Consider the following 20,511-nt stretch of genomic DNA (forward strand, 5'->3'; position numbering starts at 1 on the left):
GGCTTGTCGGAAGAGGTAGGTCTTCAGCTTCTTTTTGAAGGTTTCGATGGTAGGCGAGAGCCTGATATGTTGTGGTAGAGAGTTCCAGAGTAGGGGGGATGCACGAGAGAAATCTTGTATGCGATTGTGGGAAGAGGAGATAAGAGAGGAGTAGAGAAGGAGATCTTGTGAGGATCGGAGGTTGCGTGCAGGAAAGTACCGGGAGACGAGGTCACAGATGTATGGAGGAGACAGGTTGTGGATGGCTTTGTATGTCATGGTTAGGCTTTTGTACTGGAGTCTCTGGGTGATGGGGAGCTAATGCAGGGATTGACAGAGGGGAGAGGCCGGGGAATAGCGGAGGGACAGGTGGATTAGTCGGGCAGCTGAGTTTAGAATAGATTGGAGGGGTGCAAGAGTGTTAGAGGGGAGGCCACAGAGCAGGAGGTTACAGTAGTCGAGGCGGGAGATGAGAGCATGGACTAGCGTTTTTGCAGATTCTTGGTTTAGGAATGTACGGATCCGTGAAATATTTTTGAGTTGGAGGCGGCAGGAAGTGGAAAGGGTTTGGATATGTGGTTTGAAGGAGAGATCAGTGTCAAGGATTACCCCAAGACAGCGGGCTTGTGGGACTGGGGAGAGTGGGCAGCCGTTTACTGTAATGGATAGGTTCGTTGGAGAGGTCGTGTGAGATGGGGGAAAGATGATGAATTCTGTTTTGTCCATGTTAAGTTTTAGAAATCTAGCGGAGAAGAAGGATGGAATAGCGGATAGAGATTGAGGGATTCTGGTTAGTAGGGTGGTGATATCTGGTCCAGAGATGTAGATCTGTGTGTCGTCAGCATAGAGATGATACTGAAAGCCGTGAGATTCTATGTGCTGTCCCAGGCCAAAGGTGTAAATGGAGAAGAGCAGGGGCCCTAGAACTGAACCTTGCGGGACTCCGACAGATAGGGGGCGAGGTGAGGAGGTGGTGTGTGAGTGGGAGACCCTGAATGTCCGGTCAGTTAGGTATGACGAGATCCAGGATAGGGCCAAGTCTGTGATGCCAAGGGATGAGAGGCTCTGCAGCAGCAGGGAATGGTCCACTGTGTCAAAGGCAGAGGACAGGTCCAGGAGGAGGAGTATAGAGTAGTGTCGCTTGCTCTTGGCGGTTAATAGTTCATTGGTGACCTTAGTTAGGGCAGTTTCAGTGGAGTGGTGTGACCGGAAGCCTGATTGAAAGCGGTCGAAGAAGGAGCAGGAAGATAGATGGGAGGACAGTTCAAGATGGACATGTTGTTCCAGTAGTTTTGAGGCAAAGGGGAGAAGTGATACAGGGCGATAGATAGATACAGAAGATGGGTCAAGAGAGGGCTTTTTGAGGATAGGTGGGATTGAGGCATGTTTAAAGCTTGAGGGGAAAACACCAGTTGTTAGTGATAGGTTGAAGAGATGGGTTAGGGTTGGGATGAAGACTGTGGTGAGGTTTGGGATGGGAGTGGGTCAAGTGCACAGGTGGTGAGATGCGATCTTGAGAGTAGAGTGGAGAGTCCGTCTTCTGTAATGGTGGAGAAGTTGGTTTTGGAGGTGGAGGGCTGGGTAGTTGGGAGGAAGGGTTCTGGGGGTTGTTTACTAAAACTGTCTCTGATGTTCTCAATCTTCTGCTTGAAAAATGAGGCAAAGTCTTCAGCTGAGATGGGTGGGGAGGGAGAAGGTGCTGGGGGGCGGAGGAGAGAATTGAAGGTGTTGAATAACTGTTTGGGGTTGTGAGACAGGGAGGATATGAGAGATGAGAAGTAGGTTTGTTTTGCTGTGGTGAGTGTGGTCTTGAAAGTAGTAAGGGACTGTTTGAATGCGATGAAGTGCTCGTTAGAGTGGGATCTTTTCTATCTGCGCTCAGCAGCCCTGGAAGCTCGCCTCAGTTGTTTGGTCAGATGGGTGTGCCAGGGCTGTCTGTTGATTTTGCGAGCTTTGGTATGTGTGAGAGGGGCAAGAGATTCCAAGGCTACAGCTATTGTGGTGTTATATAGAGCGGCAGCGTCATCCGCATTGTGTAGGGAGCTTATGTCTGTGAGAGGGAGGAGGGATTCAGAGAGTGAGTGAAGATCAAGGTGTTTAAGATTTCTGCGAGGGTGTGAAAGTTTGTGGGGTGGGGATTGTAGACAAGGAGTGGAGAGGGAAGAGAATGTGAGTAGGTTGTGGTCAGAAAGAGGAAGAGGTGAGTTCGAGAGGTTAGATAGGGAGCAGAGGCGGGTGAAGATGAGGTCCAGTGTGTGACCATCTTTGTGGGTGGCTGTAGAAGACCATTGAGCAAGGCCAAAGGAGGAAGTGAGGGATAGAAGTTTAGTGGCAGCTGAGAGGGAAATGTCAATGGGGATGTTGAAGTCGCCCATGATGATAGTGGGGATGTCAGCGGCGAGGAAATGGAGTAGCCAGGTGGTGAAGTGGTCAAAGAAGGTGGTGGCTGGCCCTGGGGGACGATAGATGACAGCCAGTTGGAGGTTGGAGGGGGAGTAGATGCGCACGGAATGCACCTCAAAGGAAGGGAGGGTAACAGAGGGCGGAAGTGGGATTGGGGTGAAGGAGCAGTTATCTAACAGGAGAAAACCAACTCCTCCGCCATGCTTGCCGCTGGGGCGAGGGGTGTGAGAGAGGTGGAATCCACCATAGGAAAGTGCGGCTGGAGAGACTGAGTCAGAGGGGGTAAGCCAGGTTTCAGTGATGCCGAGGAAGGAGAGTTTGTTATTGATAAAGAGGTCGTGGATAAATGACAGTTTATTGGAGACAGAGTGTGCGTTCCATAGTGCTCCAGATAGGGAAATTGGGGGAGTGGGGGCTGGATGAATGGGTATGAGGTTACTGTGGTTGCGAGGACGTGTAGAGGATCGTGGCAGGGGATTAGAAATGAGTGTGGGGAAGTGATGAGGAGGGCCAGGATTTGGGGATATGTCGCCAGCAATGAGGAGCAGCAGACTGAGCGTTAGAAGGTGTGAGCTGGATAGGTCATGATGTGGCTGTGTGTGCCTGGAGAGAAAAGATTGTATGTGGAGGAATAGTTCTGTGGATGCGCTAAAGGTTGATGATTGCCCTAATTCTGCTCCGGATCATGCGGTTTCTTTTACAAGAACCAAGCGATCCCATAAGGTGTTCGCCTCTCATCCGCATTTTTTGGAGATAGTCCGACGACACAGGCAGCGGCCGGATAAGCGCTTTAAGGGTAAAAAGACCCTTGGAACTAAGTATCCCTTTTCCGCAGATCTTGTCAAAGATTGGACGGAACCTCCACTAGTAGATCCTCCGGTATCGCGTTTGGCTAGCAAAATGCTCTTATCCGTACCTGATGGGACTTCAATTAAAAATCCCACATAACGCCAGATAGATTCCCTAGCTCGCTCAGTGTATGAAGCCTCAGGTTCCTCTCTATTCCCTTCCTTCGCTGCGGCATGGGTCGCAAAAGCAATGGTTTTCTGGGCAGATGCCCTTGCAAAATCTATTAGGGACCAGGCTCTTCCGACTGAGGCGGTGGATCTCGCCAAACAAATCGCTATGGCTGGAGACTATGTGATGTACGCGTCCTTAGGCGCAGCAGACTGTGCAGCAATTGCTGCCTCAAACGCAATCACCATTAGGAGAGCACTATGGCTTAGAGAGTGGCGCACGGATTCATCTTCTAAAAAGTCTCTAATTTCTCTACCTTTCCAGAGCGGACGTCTGTTTGGAGAAAAACTAGACCAGCTTATTTCCGACGCTACGGGAGGGAAAAGCAAATTCCTCCCGCAGCACAGGCATAAAACTACTTTTCAGCGTCAACAACATTTTTGCTTTCGGCCCTTTCACAGTAGCCCATTCTGATCCTCCTCCACAGCCTCGTCCAGATCAGAACGATCTCCACGTACAGACAGAGAGTCTCGACCCTCATACAGGCCGAATCAGTCCTGGCGAGGTAAGCCTAGGCAACCCAGAACTAGGGGATCCATGCCCTCCAGATTTCCTTCACAATGACTCGGGGAGTCTTCCGGTCGACACCACCAAAGTAGGCGGATGCCTACTTCTCTTTCAACAGGTCTGGCTTTCCAACATTCACGAGGAATGGGTCAAAGACCTGGTGTCTTCTGGTTACAAAATAGAATTTTCCGCCTCCCCTCCAGCACGGTTTTTTACCTCTCGTCTTCCAAGTTCAGGAGCTCAGTCTCGCGTGCATCACCGCACCATCCAGTCTCTCCGCTGAAACGGGATCATTGTTCCGGTTCCAGAACACGAGAGATTCAGAGGTTTTTACCCAAACCTCTTCGTCGTTCCACAACTGCATCTCCGCCCCTTACAACAGGCTCTGCTGGACAATTGATTAAACCAAAACGAATGGCCAAAAAGTATATAATAGCTCTATCACATCAAAACTGAAATATTTACCCAAAACAAGAAAAAATTGAGTCTCAGGGCAAAATCTCATAAAATGAAATTATTTTAATAATAGATAATTCATAGCAAAAGTCATCCTCTATATTTATGTAAAAAACAGTAGCAGGGATAGTGGCACCTAGAAACCACGCCTGGCAATGGCTAGAATATAATTACTACAATGATGTCCCACTGATGTTTATTCAAATAATTCCTATACACAAGCATACGCTAGGGCTTTGTTAAGTTAACTGGGCATTACACGGAGGCTCATACTCATATGCAAGTGCAATACAGGGTAAAAAGATCAAATCCATACAGTATAAAACAGAGATCCACAACTAGCCATAAAGAGTCAAGTGAAAAAAAATGCCACAGATTAAGCCCATTCACGTATAACAATGCATATGGTAAAGAAGGTCAGGAATGGGGGACACAGAGTGAGTGTGAAATGATACCAACCTATTAGCCAGACGCCGACAGAGGCCCCACCGCGCGTTTCGCTGATAGTGCTTCCTCGCAGGGCGTGCTGGACAATTGGGACAGGAGTCCCTTATCCCTCAATCGGCCGTTTCCTCTGCCCCCGCGGATCAGGCAAGCGCTCAAATGGTGGACTTTGGAGTCATCTCTCAGCCAGGGAAGGTCTTTTCTCCCAATTCACTGGCTGGTGGTAACTACCAACGCCAGTCTCCTCGGTTGGGGAGCAGTATTTCGCCACCACACTGCCTAGGGACGTTGGACGATTCGGGAGTCGAGACTTCCGATAAACATCTTGGAGATTTGAGTGATCAGATTTGCCCTGAGACATTTCCACTTCCTCCTTGCGGGTCACCCAATTCGAATTCAATCAGACAACGTAACAGCTGTGGCGTACATAAACGATCAGGGCGGTACCCGCAGCAGGGCGGCGATGCGGCAGGTCTCTCACATTCTCCGCTGGGACAAGCACAACCGCTCCACAATTTCTGCAGTGCACATTCCAGGCGTCGAGAACTGGGCGGCGGATTTTCTCAGTCGTCAAGGTCTCACCTCGTGAGAGTGGGAACTCCATCCGGAGGTCTTCCAACAGATTTGTCTTCGCTGGGGGACTCCGGACGTGGATCTGATGGCGTCCAGACTGAACGCAAAGGTTCCCAACTTCATAGCGCGTTCCCGGGATCCCCAGGCCATCGGGGTGGACGCACTGATATTCCCATGGCATCAGTTCCATCTCCCGTACGTGTTTCCTCCGCTTCCTTTACTACCGAAAGTAATCCGAAAAATCAAGATGGAGAGGGTCCCCTTGATCCTAGTCGCCCCAGACTGGCCACGTTGCGCGTGGTACGTGGAGCTCGTTCAACTCGTATCCAACGTTCCCTAGTGGCTACCAGATCGCCCAGATCTGCTTCGCCTAGGGCCGATGTACCACCAGAGCTGGGGGGCCCTACGTTTAACGGCATGGCTGTTGAAACCTGGATCCTAACTCAATCTGGTTTCTCCCAGCAAGTCATTGCCACCATGATAAGCGCTCGCAAGATGTCTTCCGCTCGCATTTATCACTGCACCTGGAAAGCCTTCTTCTCATGGTGCAGGCTCCGTGGACGTCCTTCTCTCGCCTTTTCTATTCCCTCCATCCTGGAATTTCTCCAGTCCGGCTTGGATTCCGGTCTGGTGCTCAGCTCTCTCCAGGGTTAGATCTCGGCATTATCCGCGTTGTTCCAACGTAAGATTGCTGCTAACCTGCAAGTCAGGACTTTCGTTCAGGGGGTCTCCCACGTAGTACCCCCTATAGAATGCCGTCAGAGACCTGGGATCTCAAATTGGTCCTGAGTGTTCTTCAGGAGTCCCCTTTTGAACCTCTGCAGGATGTCTCGCTGATTGTCCTCTCCTGGAAGGTCGCCTTCCTTGTGGCAGTTACCTCTATCAGGCGAGTCTCAGAGTTGGCCGCCCTCTCCTGCCGTGCACCCTTCCTTTCCTTCCACCAGGACAAAGTAGTCCTACGTCCATCTCCGTCTTTTCTTCCCAAGGTGGTTTAATCCTTCCACCTTAATGAAGATGTCGTTCTTCCCTCCTTCTGACCACAGCCAAGACATAGGGTTGAAAAGGCCCTTCACACTTTGGATGTGGTAAGGGCCCTCAGGAGGTACGTTTCTAGAACTGCCCCCTTCTGCAAATCAGACTCCCTCTTTGTGCTCCCGGAGGGTCACAGAAAGGGTTTAGCCACTTCTAAAGCCACGATAGCCAGATGGATCCGATCAGCTATTCAAGAATCTTATCGGGTCAGTGGCAGACCTATCCCGGCGGGGATTAGGGCACACTCAACACGGTCGGTGGGTGCTTCCTGGGCCATTCGGCACCAGGCTTCGGCAGAGCAGGTTTGCAAGGCCGCAACATGGTCCAGCCTGCATACCTTCACGAAGCACTACAATGTCCACACTCAATCTTCTGCGGATGCGGCCCTTGGCAGACGTGTTCTTCAAGCGGCTGTTGCACATTTATAGTCAGTTGGTACACGGAGTTATTTGGTTGTATTGTTCCCCATCCAGGGACTCCTTTGGGACGTCCTATGGTTCTGTGTCCCCCAATGTGGCGAAGAAGAAATAGGGATTTTTGTGTACTCACCGTAAAATCCTTTTCTCCAAGCCACTCATTGGGGGACACAGCTCCCACCCTGTTAGCCTTATGGCTTGTTTTCTTTTGGGCTGTTTGCTTACTCTGTCATGTTGTACTCTAATATTATGTTATATGTTGTTAATAATCTCCTACTGCTTTTACACTGAACTGGGTCTCTGGAAGCCAGCATGAGGGTGTATACTGCAGGGGAGGAGCTAACCTTTTTTGTCTCAACTTAGTGTCAGCCTCCTAGCGACAGCAGCATATCACCCATAGTTCTGTGTCCCCCAGTGAGTGGCTCGGAGAAAAGGATTTTACGGTGAGTACACAATAATCCCTATTTGAGTTTGGAACAGTGAATGTCTAGACTACTACTAAAGCTCTAATTAGAAAACTTTAATAATTTTAGCCTTATAATTTATGTATACATACATACATACATGCATATAATGTGTTTATTCGTTTTTTTAATCATTTTTTTCAGGCTGTATGACAATCCTGCCTACCATCCTTTACTTGGTAACTAAAGTTTTGAAAGAGACTGCTATAAAATCTTCAGATAACCAGATGCCATTGCCGGTTAGTGCTTGCTTGCAAGCAATAAAAACCATTGTGACGTCATCACTGGCCAAGACCGAAAAAACTCAGAAGAAGTGGACCGACCTGATCCGTAGCACTTTAGCATCTGTGCTTGAGTATCCACAGACAGGTAAGAAAAGAGGGTCACCAGGAAAGGGAATGAAGCATCTTGATAGATCACGTAATCGTTCCAGAGTTATTCTTATTGTGGCATTCAACTTAACTATGCGATCAATTTATCTCCAGGGGAGTCCGCCCTCTGAAAGTCCCACTAGTCCCTAGAATGATGGATCAAGGCTCTGAATTCCCTCTTTTGCCCTACAAAGCGCCTCCTCAGCACTTGTTATACAGGTTCCAATTAAGTGAATAGGGTCGGCTGTAATTCTGTGTAGAGCCACGTGGCCGAGAGTACCATAGTGCAGGGTTACCAATTAGATGGGGACACAGTACTACAGCTCTTTAGTCTCAGAATTTATTGGGTTTCAAAGGGATCACAGAGCTATGGCATAGCCAAGCAACATCTATTACTTTACTAGGTAGGAAATGCTCCTTTAATAAGTAGCATCCCTAATTTTGTGTATGTCTCTTTTGTGCTTTTTTTTCGTTATGTTTTTCTCCAAGGCTTTTTGTGCAAGTGTAATTTTTTTTCCCTGTTTTGTGCATTGTAGGTGACTCCAGTCATACACTAGATGAGGTCAGCATCCTGACGGCTGTTGTACTTTTCCTGTTGTCTGCCAGCACTGAGATTATAGGTGTGCAGGCATTACAGACCGGGTGTATAAACAAGTTCAAAGCAGCCATTACATCCAGTGATCCGTGGGTGAGTTTATAGGGCTTGAATCCTTCATTTTTCACTATTTTGCACATACTAAATCTTAACTTAGGGGCTGTTTGAAATTATATGCAGTTTATTGATGACCTGTCATCCCCTGGAAAAGGAGACCAAATTATTCCAAATATTAAAACACTCTATAATCACGCTCCTTGACTGAATTCCTGCTCTGAAGCCTGTGTGCAAGAGCCGGTTGTCAATCAAGGTGCTAGGGGAGTGATTACCGAGTGCTGACTGGTACAGCTCACTGCACCGCCCCGATTACTGGAAGCAAGTGGCTGTAGGGAGAATATATTAATTTTCTCCCTGTAGCCGCTCTTAGGGTAAGTTCACACAGGGCGTTTTTGCTGCATTTTTTTATGCTAATTTTCAGCTGCTTTTTACAATTCCAGCAAAGCCTATGAGATTTCAGAAATCTCATGCACACACATTGTTTTTTTGTTTGATCAGTATTTTGTGCTTTGCTGCGTTTTTTGGACATAGAGCATGTCGCTTCTTTCAGCGTTTTTGCTGCGTTTTTTGACCCATTGCCTTGAATGGGTGCTTAAAAAAACGCAGCAAAAACGCAGGTATTATTATTTGCTGCGTTTTTGCTGCTGAAAATCCAAGGACTTTAGTATGGACAAAGAGAGGAAAAAAACGCAACAAAAAACGCACTAAATACGCAACAAAAAACCACCTAAACCTGCGTTTTTGACGCAGCTTTTTTCCTGCCAAGAAGGTCAGGTTTTGCTGCAAAAAGCCCTCTGTGAACTTACCCTTATAATTTGACTGCTGAACATACTTAAGGGATTCTGTCAGTGGGATCAACCCTCCTAAGTTATCTATATGTGCACATGGGTCATAGGAAGCTGAATTAAATGATACATTGAGATCTGCGATCTGATGTCTTTTTCCAGAAAAATCCATGTTTTTCTTATATGTAAATAAGTTGTTCCAGGTTATGGGGAGGGCACTGATGTGCATTAGACTCTGCCTCCAAATATTACTTTAATAAAAAGGAAAGTTAAGAGTGTGAGACATGTCTCTAACACAGGACCGTAAAACTGAACTTTGTCTTATACTAAGGCTTCTTTCACACATCCGTCGGTACGGAGCTGTCGCTAAGCGTCGGCGCGACGTACCGACGGACGTTATGAAAATTCGGCACAACTTGGGCAGCGGATGCAGTTTTTCAACACATCCGCTGCCCATTCTAAAGTCCCGGGGAGGAGGGGGCGGACTTGACGTATGAAAAAACGTTCCCTTGACGGTCCACCAAAACACGATGATCAAAAAATTAAAAAGGTAAAGAACTATGCAAGTAGGGATATGTTCCTAATTATTTAATTTTTTTATTTTTTGATCAGGTGACCCTGACCTGTCCTTTTAGGTCTGTATATACATACAGGCACTTCCCAGCCCCCGTTTTAATAAAGGCATGGTTTTAAAACACCCTCCATATAATTCGCATTTTTGGATACGTTCTTTTTATTTTTATTTGTATTGTTATTTTTAGCAAACACACCCAAGAAGCAGCAATACTTATCAATACCCAAATAACCAGTCCACCAACAATTCGTATAATCGCGCTACACATACTAATCTTCAATATATGCAATAGATGTTATGTATTCAAGAGTGGTTTTTCTCCTTATCTGAATGTTAATTTCTGCCTGCTTTATACATTTGATCTCCAAAAAACTATCCAAAAAATGGTCTAATGTAACCACTGCCTTTAGATCCAGGTAATGGACTTTCTGTCTGATCCCCTCTGCAGGTCACTTAAACAGGCGAGGAAGGGGTTAATGACTTAGTGCTATATAAGAATGGGCCCCACAGGGAACTGCAGCCCTGACGAAGAAGGATCGCATCCTTCGAAACGCGTTGGTTAGCATTGTCCCTCTCACGCGCTTGTCAATCTAAGCTGTCCATCTAGCTCTGTGACGTCACATTCCTTTCACGCACCTTCTACACTCCGCCACTGCTTCGGCGTCGCTTCCGGCCGGGGCACGCCTGAGGCTGGCAGCTCAGCCTAACTCTCTGTGACCAGTGAGGAGGAATTCAACAGGAGAGAGCGCTCCTGCACTAATCTCCAGCACCATAGCCCCGCAGCGTGGGAGTGAACAGACACCAACCATCGGGAGTCTGACCGGGAGGTAAAGGTACCTTCACACTGAACAACATTACAACGATAACGATAGCGATCCGTGACATTGCAGCGTCCTGGATAGCGATATCGTTGTGTTTGACACGCAGCAGCGATCTGGATCCTGCTGTGACATCGCTGGTCGGAGCTAGAAGGCCAGAACTTTATTTCGTCGCTGGATCACCCGCTGACATCGCTGAATCGGTGTGTGTGACGCCGATCCAGCGATGTGTTCACTGGTAACCAGGGTAAATATCGGGTTACTAAGCGCAGGGCCGCGCTTAGTAACCCGATGTTTACCCTGGTTACCATTGTAAATGTAAAAAAAAAAAAAAAACCACATACTCACATTCCGGTGCCTGTCACGTCCCCCGGCGTCCGCTTCCCTGCACTCCTCCTGCATCCTGTGTTAGCGCCGGCCGGCTGTAAAGCAGAGCACAGCGGTGACGTCACCGCTCTGCTTTACGGCCGGCGCTTACACAGGATGCAGGAGGAGTGCAGGGAAGCGGACGCTGGGGATGTGACAGACACCGGAATGTGAGTATGTGTTTTTTTTTACATTTACAATGGTAACCAGGGTAAACATCGGGATACTAAGCGCAGCCCTGCGCTTAGTAACCCAATGTTTACCCTGGTTACCCGGGGACTTCGGCATCGTTGGTCGCTGGAGAGCTGTCTGTGTGACAGCTCTCCAGCGACCACACAAGGACTTTCCGACGATCACGGCCAGGTCGTATCGCTGTTCGTGATCGTTGGAAAGTTGCTGAGTGTGACGGTACTTTTACCCTAAGGCATCACTTCAGACCAATCTAGTAAGTGTACATGCAAATTATCCCTCTAATTAAGGTGTAACAAAAGGACAAATCACCAGCGATGCCTCTATACTGCTCCCTGATTATCAAAGCAGCATAACCCTCTTTTCCATAGTGCAGATATACAAATCTCCCTGTGTCCATTCTGTACCTATCAACGCACTTTACCAGCGCAGGTGACACTCTATATATACAATTTCATGTTTTATTTCAAACAGGGCTTTACACAGACCCTGTTGCATCACCAGCAGCTTTGTTCTTAAAACCCCCTTTGCCCCTTTTTAAGTTGGTGTAGTGCCAGTGTGCATATATTTTATCTTTTATTGATTAAAAAATGAATTCAAACTTGAAAACATTCATTGTTTTTACTTTGTGACAAATACTGTGTGTAAAATAAAAAATTCTAAAAAAAAAATAAATAAATAACATTTAAAAATTAAAAACGTATATCGCAAGAAAAAAAAGGATGCATATGGTCTAGTTTGAAGAGGTTACCCAGCCTGTTAAATTAAGAGCAGTGGTAGGTCGGGTGCTAAGACACGGACTACCTGCTGTTTGAGCGTTGCTGCCATTTCAACGCTTACATTGGCTTACATTCCGAGCCATACTTGCCTGCATTTTTCACAATCAGTACAACTACTCCTTAGTGTTTTACTTTGTATATACTAAAGCTATAGTAAATTAATGTGCTTTCCATTTCCCAGGTTCAGGCTAAAAGTTATCAGCTCCTTTTATCAGTGTTTCAACATTCCAATCGAGTGATTTCTACTCCATACATTCATGCTCTGGCGCCCATCATGGTGGAGAATCTGAAATCTGTTGAAAAGAAGAGACCAAACAGCAGTTCTGAGCTGCTGGCAGTTCAGGAAGGGATAAAGGTCCTGGAAAGATTGGTCTCTTTGGGAGAAGAGAAAAACCGTGAGTGAATAATTTTACTTAATGAAAATTGAGGGACAAACATCCACTTGTTCATCATTTTTTACCAATAGTGACCACATCACATTGGGAGTTTAACAGAGGGAGAGCGCTCCATCTGTCCGCCTATCACCCCACACATCCCCATTGAGATTGTGCGGTGCTACGGCAAATGGAGGCCTAAATATGTACCCCGGGTCAGTCATATGCTGATGATTATTATACCATGCCAAAGGAAGGAACTAATGTCAAAGAAAGCTCATCTAAACCGTAACAAATACTAATTGGGTGAAACTTGACCCCTTAACGACCGTCGATGCGCCTTTTAATGGTGGCAGTTAAGGGTACTTATTCCTCAGCACCGCTTTTTAACAGCGCTGAGAAATAAGGTTATAGCGCCACCCAGTGTCGGAAAATCTCTGGGGTCTCAGCTACCGGGGGTACCTGAGACCCCGGAGAACATGGTAGGGTCGGTTTTTACCAACATCAGTGTTGCAACTACCATTATTCACGGAAAGGAAAAAGGAGAGAGAAATGGGGTCCCACGGTACCTCAGGTGTCCCCCGGTCCCTCCGGCTGTGTCCCCCAGCCCTCTGCGTCTTCTTCCGGGAAGAAGGCACCATAGTAGATTTTTCCTATTGGTTCATTTTGATCACTGTGATAGCCCCTATCACCCCCTTAGTTAGGTAAAAAATAATGATAAAAATATGAATAATAATAATTAAAAAATTTATTTATTTCCATTAGGGTTGGGATTTGAGCTAGGGTTAGGGTTGGGGTTGGGCTAGGGTTAGGGTTGGGGATAGGGTGGTGTTGGGGTTAGGGTTGTGGTTAGGGTTATGGTTGGAATTAGGGTTAGGTGAGTGTTGTGGTTAGGGCTGTGTTAGAGATGGAGTTAAAATTGGGGGGTTTCCACTGTTTAGGTACATCAGGGGGTCTCTAAAAGCGTCATGGCGCCCACCATTGATTCCAGCCAATTTTGGATTCAAAAAGTCAAACGGTGCTCCCTCCATTCTGAGCCCTTCCATGCGCCCAAATAGTGTCTTTCTCCCACATATGGGGTAGCGACATACTCAGGAGAAATTTCACAACAAATTTTATGGTCCATTTTCTCCTGATACCCTTGTGAAAATAAAAAAGCTTGGTTTCAAAGTAAATTTTTTGTAAAATAAGTAAAACGTTCATTTTTTTTCCTTCCACATTGCTTTAGTTCTCGTGAAGCACCAGAAGGGTTAATAAACTTCTTGAATGTGGTGTTGCGCACCTTGAGGTTTGAAGTTTTTAGAATGGTGTCACGTTTGGGTATTTTCCCTCATATAGACCCCTCAAAGTCACTTCAAATGTGAAGTGGTCCCTAAACAAAAATGGAATTGAAAATTTTGTTGTAAAAATGAGAAATCGCTGGTCAACCTTTAACTCTTATAACTTCCTAACAAAAAAAAATTATGTATCCAAAATTGTGCTGATGTAAAGTAGACAAGTGGGAAATGTTATTTATTAACTATTTTGTGCAATATAACTCTCTGATTTAAGGGCAAAAAATTAATGGTTCGAAAATTGATACGTTTCCAAAATTTTAGCCAAGTTTCCATTTTTTTCCATAAATAAACGCAATTCATATCAAAGAAATTTTACCACTAACATGAAGTACAATATGTCACAAAAAAACTTAGAATTAGCGGGATTCATTGAAGCGTTCCAAAGTTATAACCTCATAAAGTGACAGTTGTCAGAATTGTAAACATTGGCCCGGTCATTAAGTACAAAATTGGCTCTGTCACTAAGGGGTTAAAGGGTTATTCACAACTGAGGAGCAAATTGTTACCTTTCAGCAGGACACTGATACTATAACTCACCATCTGCTGGGATCCCCACATATTCCAAGATGGGGCCCTGATTAGATTGGAACATGCATGGCTGTTTTGAGCCGCTAATGGCCAATATAAGCTAACATGTTTATGGCTGCATCAATTCAACAAGTATTTTCCAGACAGATGTTTGCTAACTGATTGATCAATCATTAACAACTTGGATCTAATATGTATGGCTAGCTTAGATTTTTTGGGGTTTGTTATTAATGCTTTTATTTATTACTTTCCTTCCAGGAGTCCAGCTTCTCGCTCTTCTTGTTCCTACACTAATTTCTTACTTGCTTGATGTCAACACATTTAGCTCTGCATCCCCCTCATCAAAGGATCTCCATGAGTTTGCACTGCAGGACTTGATGCGTATTGGGCCTCTTTATCCACACGCCTTTAAGACTGTAATGGGGGCTGCTCCCGAACTGAAGGCCCGGCTAGAAACTGCAATCAGAGCTAACCAAGCGAGCAAAGCCAAGGCTGCCTCTCGACAGCCTGCTCCCACCATCCAGACTGCTCCCACCATCAAACTCAAGACCAGCTTTTTCTGATCAAGTTTCCCTTGTGAACAGGAGCATATGCTAATTCCCCAGGAGCGTGGACAGTTTTTTTCCCCAGCAGAAAGCTGGTCAACTTGTTTTAACATTTTCATGAAAAAAATCTAAGATCTATTCTAATTGTACCCTGCTTGGTTTACGTTAGTGCAAGGATGGCATAGAAGAGGCTGGCATCAATGACCGACTTCCTAGAAGGGCTTTCTGAGGGTGCCTCACTCATGGGATTGGCTTAATGTTGTATTTATGCTTTTTTTCCATTCGGATCCACATAAAAGATATAAATTATTGCGGTACGACTCTACAGTAAAGTGGTTCTGCTATTTCCATAACTCCCATAGAGGAGAATGGAGAGAGACACACAATTTCTTTTACATCTCTCGATTCCTTCTTTGCGTGGATGTTGCAACAAGTGTGGTCCACGTTTTCCCTATATTTGGAGGTGTCAGAGATGGAACCCCACCTATCACGATATTTAAGTCATACCCTATGGTTATACCATAACATTTTCATGGGAAGACACATTTAGTGTGTTTGTGCAGTATGGATATGTTGCAGATTTTCTGTCCTTATTCTCTTGCACACTGCATAACAAATCCACCTGGAGACTGACCTGCATTGCAGATTTCAGGCTCAGTATGTCAGTATATATTATGGACTATGGGATTTGCAAAGGTTAAATCTGCAGCAAATCCAAAGCAAAATCTCCATTTACCGTATTTTTTGGACTATAAGACGCACCGGACTATAAGACGCACCCAGGATTTAGAGGTGGAAAATAGGGGAAAAAAATATTTGAAGCAAAAAAATGTGGTAAAATATTTAGTAACATAAATAACATACTATTATATGTGGTGTTACTATATATAATAGTATGTTATGTTGGAAGCTACGGGTAGAAGATGGTGCTGCGGGACCAGTGTGGTGTCTGTAAAGTACTATATGAAGGGAGGGTGAGTATAAGAATGGGGGCACAGAGCTTATATTGAAAGCACCACTCCAGCACTAAAAAATAACACTGGAGTGCTGCTTTAAGAACCCATGGGAGAACTATAACTCCCAGCATGTCCTGCAGATGCTATGGCATGCTGGGAGTTATAGTTCACCACAGGAGTGGCAGAGTTCTTTATTGTGTGTTATAAAGACTAACCTTTTAAATGTGGCAGCCAGCCACACTGTGGTGAGGTAAAAAGCTGGAGCATCCCATGACTGCACACACAGAGCCCTCCCTCTTGTTGCCTCTCCACAGCACAGATCATAACAGGAAGCCTGCAGATTCCAGTGCAGTGTCTGAAGGACCTGTGATGACATCAGAAGAGGGAGGGCTCTGTGCTGTCCTGTGATGCTCCAGCCCGCCCACTTCATGACTTCACACAGGTCCTTATGCCTCAGCATCCAGCACAGCCAGGCAGGTATGCAGCGATCTTGTCTCCCCCGCCCCTGCTGCTGCCCCCTCCTCCACTGGACACACAGATCTCCCCAGCTGCTGCAGGAATCCAGCACTGGGGAAACCATGTGTGTCACTGTGTAAGTGAAGGACTATTCATTTGCTGCTCCCAGCTCACTGCTCAGCTGACAGGTGGGCGGGAAGCAGCTAATGAATATTCACTGCACTTTAATCATTGGGACCATGTGGTTTCCCCAGCCAATTCCTGCAGCCAACCAGGCAGGGGGACACTTTTCTTCCACAGTGGATCCCACTCGCTGGCCCCTCCCCTGTTACATCCAGACCATAAGACGCACCCACACTTTCCTCCCAAATTTGGAGGAAAAAAGGTGCGTCTTATGGTCAGAAAATCATGCTGATTGTTTCTTCTCTATTTACTGTTTGCCTTTGGAGGATGTATCTTATAAGAAGAAATCCTGCCCAAATTATTTTATCATTTGTCAGAAACTAAAATTGGTTTGCGTCCAGAATTTCAGACCTGCAGCTTCTCGTTATGGTCCTTGAATTTTTGGCTTTTCCCATAACACCACAGTGCAGCTTTAGACATGCACCTTGTTTTGTGACCTGTTTGTAGGGTGAAGGCCACCATAAACGTTGGCTGAACATCTAATGTACATGTGGCTCTTCTGACTTTTTACTGACAGATGATGATTTTGTAGCTTGATCTTTTTGTTTGGTGAGGAGATTAGTCCCTGACGGAGGAGTCTGGCAGCGGCTCTCATAGAGACCACAGGAGCGCTCAACCAAGCTGGGTGTGACTGTGTATGGGGGAGTCCGGAGGGATAGCTGACAGCCGATCGGTTGGTCGGACCACAGTATGTAATGTGTCTGGCCAGCGTAAGACTAGATACGTTTATTAGGGTGCAATAACGTATTTCTTTCTACACTTTAACATTAGAGTGAGCAAATGCAATGCAGTGAAGGGTTATCCTATCTCTAGAATATACGATATCATCACATGTTGCTCGGCTATCCCTGCACAGCGTCTCTCCTGGTTGTGCTAGGGACTACAATAGCAATCATTCTCAGGATCACTAGGGGTCCTAGAGGTTCGGTGATGGGAATATTAAATTACAACAGTCACCCGAGGTGTGAGTGTGTGTGTGTATATATAGTATGTATACTGTCCTGCCAGCACAATGCTATACTGCCTATAGAGGCTACGTATGACTGCACATTTCTGTTGTTTATGATAAATTAATAAATCTGAACATCTCATGTAAAAAGTAAGGATTGGCAGGTACTTAGATGGCACTACTTAGGAGATCTGGGGCCTAAGTGACAGAAGTCACTGTGGTCTATCTGTTACAGTCTGAATGTAGAAGGCATATATTGCCAGCTTTTGGTTACTTCAGTCACGTGTGATTAGTTATTTTACTGTGTATTATGGATTTTTGTTAGGAACTTTCGATTACTGTAAATTGCAACATGAATTCATTTTAAAATATATTTTCTGCTTTAATGTCCACTGTAGATATACAATTTATGTTTAATTTCAGATTTTATGCACAAATGACACAGTATAAACAATACTTAACACTAAACCTTCCACTTACTGTATTCTGATTGAACTCCATCATAAAGATATCTGCTCTCCTGCAAACCAGCAATATTAATAAAGTAACCCTCCACAGTATTTCTACCTGTAATAAACATTTAAAGGTTTTTTTTAATAAAACATTCTCTGCTTTACTCCCCCCTCCCCGGATTCAGTGCTTGGTCTATACCGCATCTCCCAGTGTCTGTTAATTTCTGCAGCGCTGACTTCATGTCAACAGCGCTGCAGCCAATCACTAAACTCAGCGGCTCTACTTAAGAAGATAGCACGAGCCGCTGAGCTCACTGATTGGTTTCAGCACTCTTGATGCGACGTCAGTCCTGCAGATAAAAACAGGCACCAGAAGCAGCGGTGGAGACTCTGAGATGGACCAGGGTAGGACAAATAGGCCAGTTTATATTTTGAAAACAAGCTCTGGCTTTGTGAAGGGGTTTATTGAAAGTGGAAAATCCCTTTAAGGTATGAGATGGGAACAGGATCTATTTAGCCATTATGCAAGCTTTGCTTTTCTCCTCTTTTAGGCTGGTTTCACACATTTGACTTTCATGGTCGAAGGACGAATTGTGACGTCTGAACGGTCTGCAGGTCTCATGACTCAAACTCAACAGCCTCATATACATGTACGAGTGCGAGTCATAGAATCATAGAATGGTAGATTTGTAAGGGACCTCCTGGGTCATCTGGTCAGGGGACCTGTGGCTAGTGCGGTATGGCCTCTGTAGCCTGTACTCAGACTGTGAAAGGCAGATGTGAAAAACCAACCTCACACACAATTAATAATTGTGTGTGCACAGAAGGTTTCTTCTGAGGATTCTTAAGGTACCTTCACACATAACGATTTCGTTAACGATATCGTTGCTTTTTGTGACGTAGCAACGATATCGTTAACGAAATCGTTATGCGTGACAGCGACCAACGATCAGGCCCCTGCTGGGAGATCGTTGGTCGCTGGGGAATGATCAGGACCTTTTTTTGGTCGCTGATCACCCGCTGTCATCACTGAATCGGCGTTTGTGACGCCGAACCAGCGATGTGGTCACTGGTAACCAGGGTAAATATCGGGTTACTAAGTGCAGGGCCGCGCTTAGTAACCCGATATTTACCCTGGTTACCATTGTAAAAGTTAAAAAAAAAAAAAAAAAACAGTACACACTCACATTCCGGCGTCAGCTTCCCGCACTGACTGTGTCAGCGCCGGCCGGCCGTAAAGCAGAGCACAGCGGTGACATCACCGCTCTGCTTTACGGCCGGCGCTTACACAGTGCAGGAAAGCTGACGCCGGGGGACGTGAAAGACATGAGAATGTGAGTATGTAGTGTTTTTTTTTACTTTTACAATCTCTAAAAAGCCTGGTAGCATGAAGTGCTCTAAAACTTCCTGGTAGACAGCTGCGCTGACTTTGGTCTTGATAACACAGTGGACCTACACCAGCAGATGACATGGCTCCCCAAACCATCACTGATCGTGGAAACTTCACACTAGATCTCAAGCAGCTGGGAATGTGGCCTCTCCACTCTTCCTCCAGATTCTGGGACCTTGATTTCTAAATGAAATGCAAAACGTACTTTCATCTGAAAACAACACCTTGGACCACTGAGTAGCAGTCCAGTTCTTTTTCTCCTTGGCCCAGGTAAGAGGCTTCGGGCATTATCTATTGGTCATGAGTGGCTTGACACAAGGAATGCGACACTTGTAGCCCATGTTCTAGATATTTCTGTGTGTGGTGGCTCTTGAAGCAATGACTCCAGCAGCAGACCCTTCCTTGTGAATCTCCCCCCAAATTTTTCATTGTTTTTTTTCTTAACAATCCTTTCAAGGCTGCGGTTATCCCAGTTGCTTGTGCACCTTTTTCTACCACACTTTTTCCTTCCACTCAACTTTCCATTAATGTGCTTGGATACAGCCAATGTGCTGTGAACAGCCAACTTCTTTAGCAATTACCTTTTGTGGCTTACCCTCCTTGTAGAGTGTGTCAATGACTGCCTTCTGGACATCTGTCAGGTCAGCAGTCTTCCCCATGATTGTGGAGCCTAATGAAACAGACTAAGGAACCTTTTTAAATGCTTAGGAAGCCTATTATTCTAATTTACTGAGTTAATGACTTTTTGGGTTTTCATTGGCTGTAAGCCATAATTATCAACATAAACAGAAATAAAGACTTGAAATAGATGACTGTTTGTAATGACACTATGCAATATATGAGTTTCACTTTTTGTAAAGAACTGAACTGAACTGAAAAAACTTAATCTTTTTATGTTATTCTAATTTTGTGAGAAGCACCTGTTCCTCCAATACCAGACAGAACCTATGGACAGGGATGGAGCTGTTTATTAGAGATGATTGAGTTTGCCTAGGGTATGCACCGAGTATCGCAAGTGCTTGAGTGACATTTTCGAGTCCCCACTCCAGCATGTTTTGCGGCTTTTAGGCCGGCACAAAAGATGAGTGGATTGCCCGTGTATGTCAGGCAATTCCCGCATCTTTTGTGGCTGTCTAACCGCCGCAAAACATGCCGGCACCCTCAATGCATACCCGAGCAACCCTAGGCAAACTGTACTTGGACTCATCCCTACTGTCTATAGATGAAGGCTTCTGTGTTTTACTGATCCAGGACAGCCCCTTTATTGACACCAAAATATTCAAACTCCTATGTACATCATAAGAGTTACCCGCCCTCTTGATTTATCAAGAAAACACTGGACAGCCAATTAAAGGGTTTATCTGCCCTGTAAAGGGCAGCAAATGCTATAACATTATAAATGAAGCTGTACTCACTGGCTCTACCCTAGTCGCTCCACCTGGAGGACATCCTGTTCCTCTATCATCTGACCACTGCAGCCAAACACAGGCCTTTGGTGACCAAAGAACGAGACTGC

The 20,511-nt window shown here is 45.6% G+C and overlaps 1 protein-coding gene across 1 annotated transcript in view; it reads left to right on the forward strand.

The window, feature by feature from the left end:
• HEATR5B (HEAT repeat containing 5B) overlaps nucleotides 1-17,769 on the forward strand; it is a 79,151-nt gene extending 61,382 nt beyond the window's left edge. Inside the window, exons 33-36 of the mRNA XM_069769098.1 lie at nucleotides 7,436-7,660; nucleotides 8,199-8,350; nucleotides 12,007-12,220; nucleotides 14,323-17,769. Coding sequence (XP_069625199.1) covers nucleotides 7,436-7,660; nucleotides 8,199-8,350; nucleotides 12,007-12,220; nucleotides 14,323-14,627 — 896 coding nt within the window. The 3' untranslated portion in view covers nucleotides 14,628-17,769. The remainder of the gene's footprint in view (nucleotides 1-7,435; nucleotides 7,661-8,198; nucleotides 8,351-12,006; nucleotides 12,221-14,322) is intronic.
• The last annotated feature ends 2,742 nt before the right edge of the window (nucleotides 17,770-20,511 follow it).

Source organism: Ranitomeya imitator, chromosome 5 (assembly GCF_032444005.1).
Source record: "Ranitomeya imitator isolate aRanImi1 chromosome 5, aRanImi1.pri, whole genome shotgun sequence".
In the NCBI taxonomy this organism is placed as follows: Eukaryota; Metazoa; Chordata; class Amphibia; order Anura; family Dendrobatidae; genus Ranitomeya; species Ranitomeya imitator.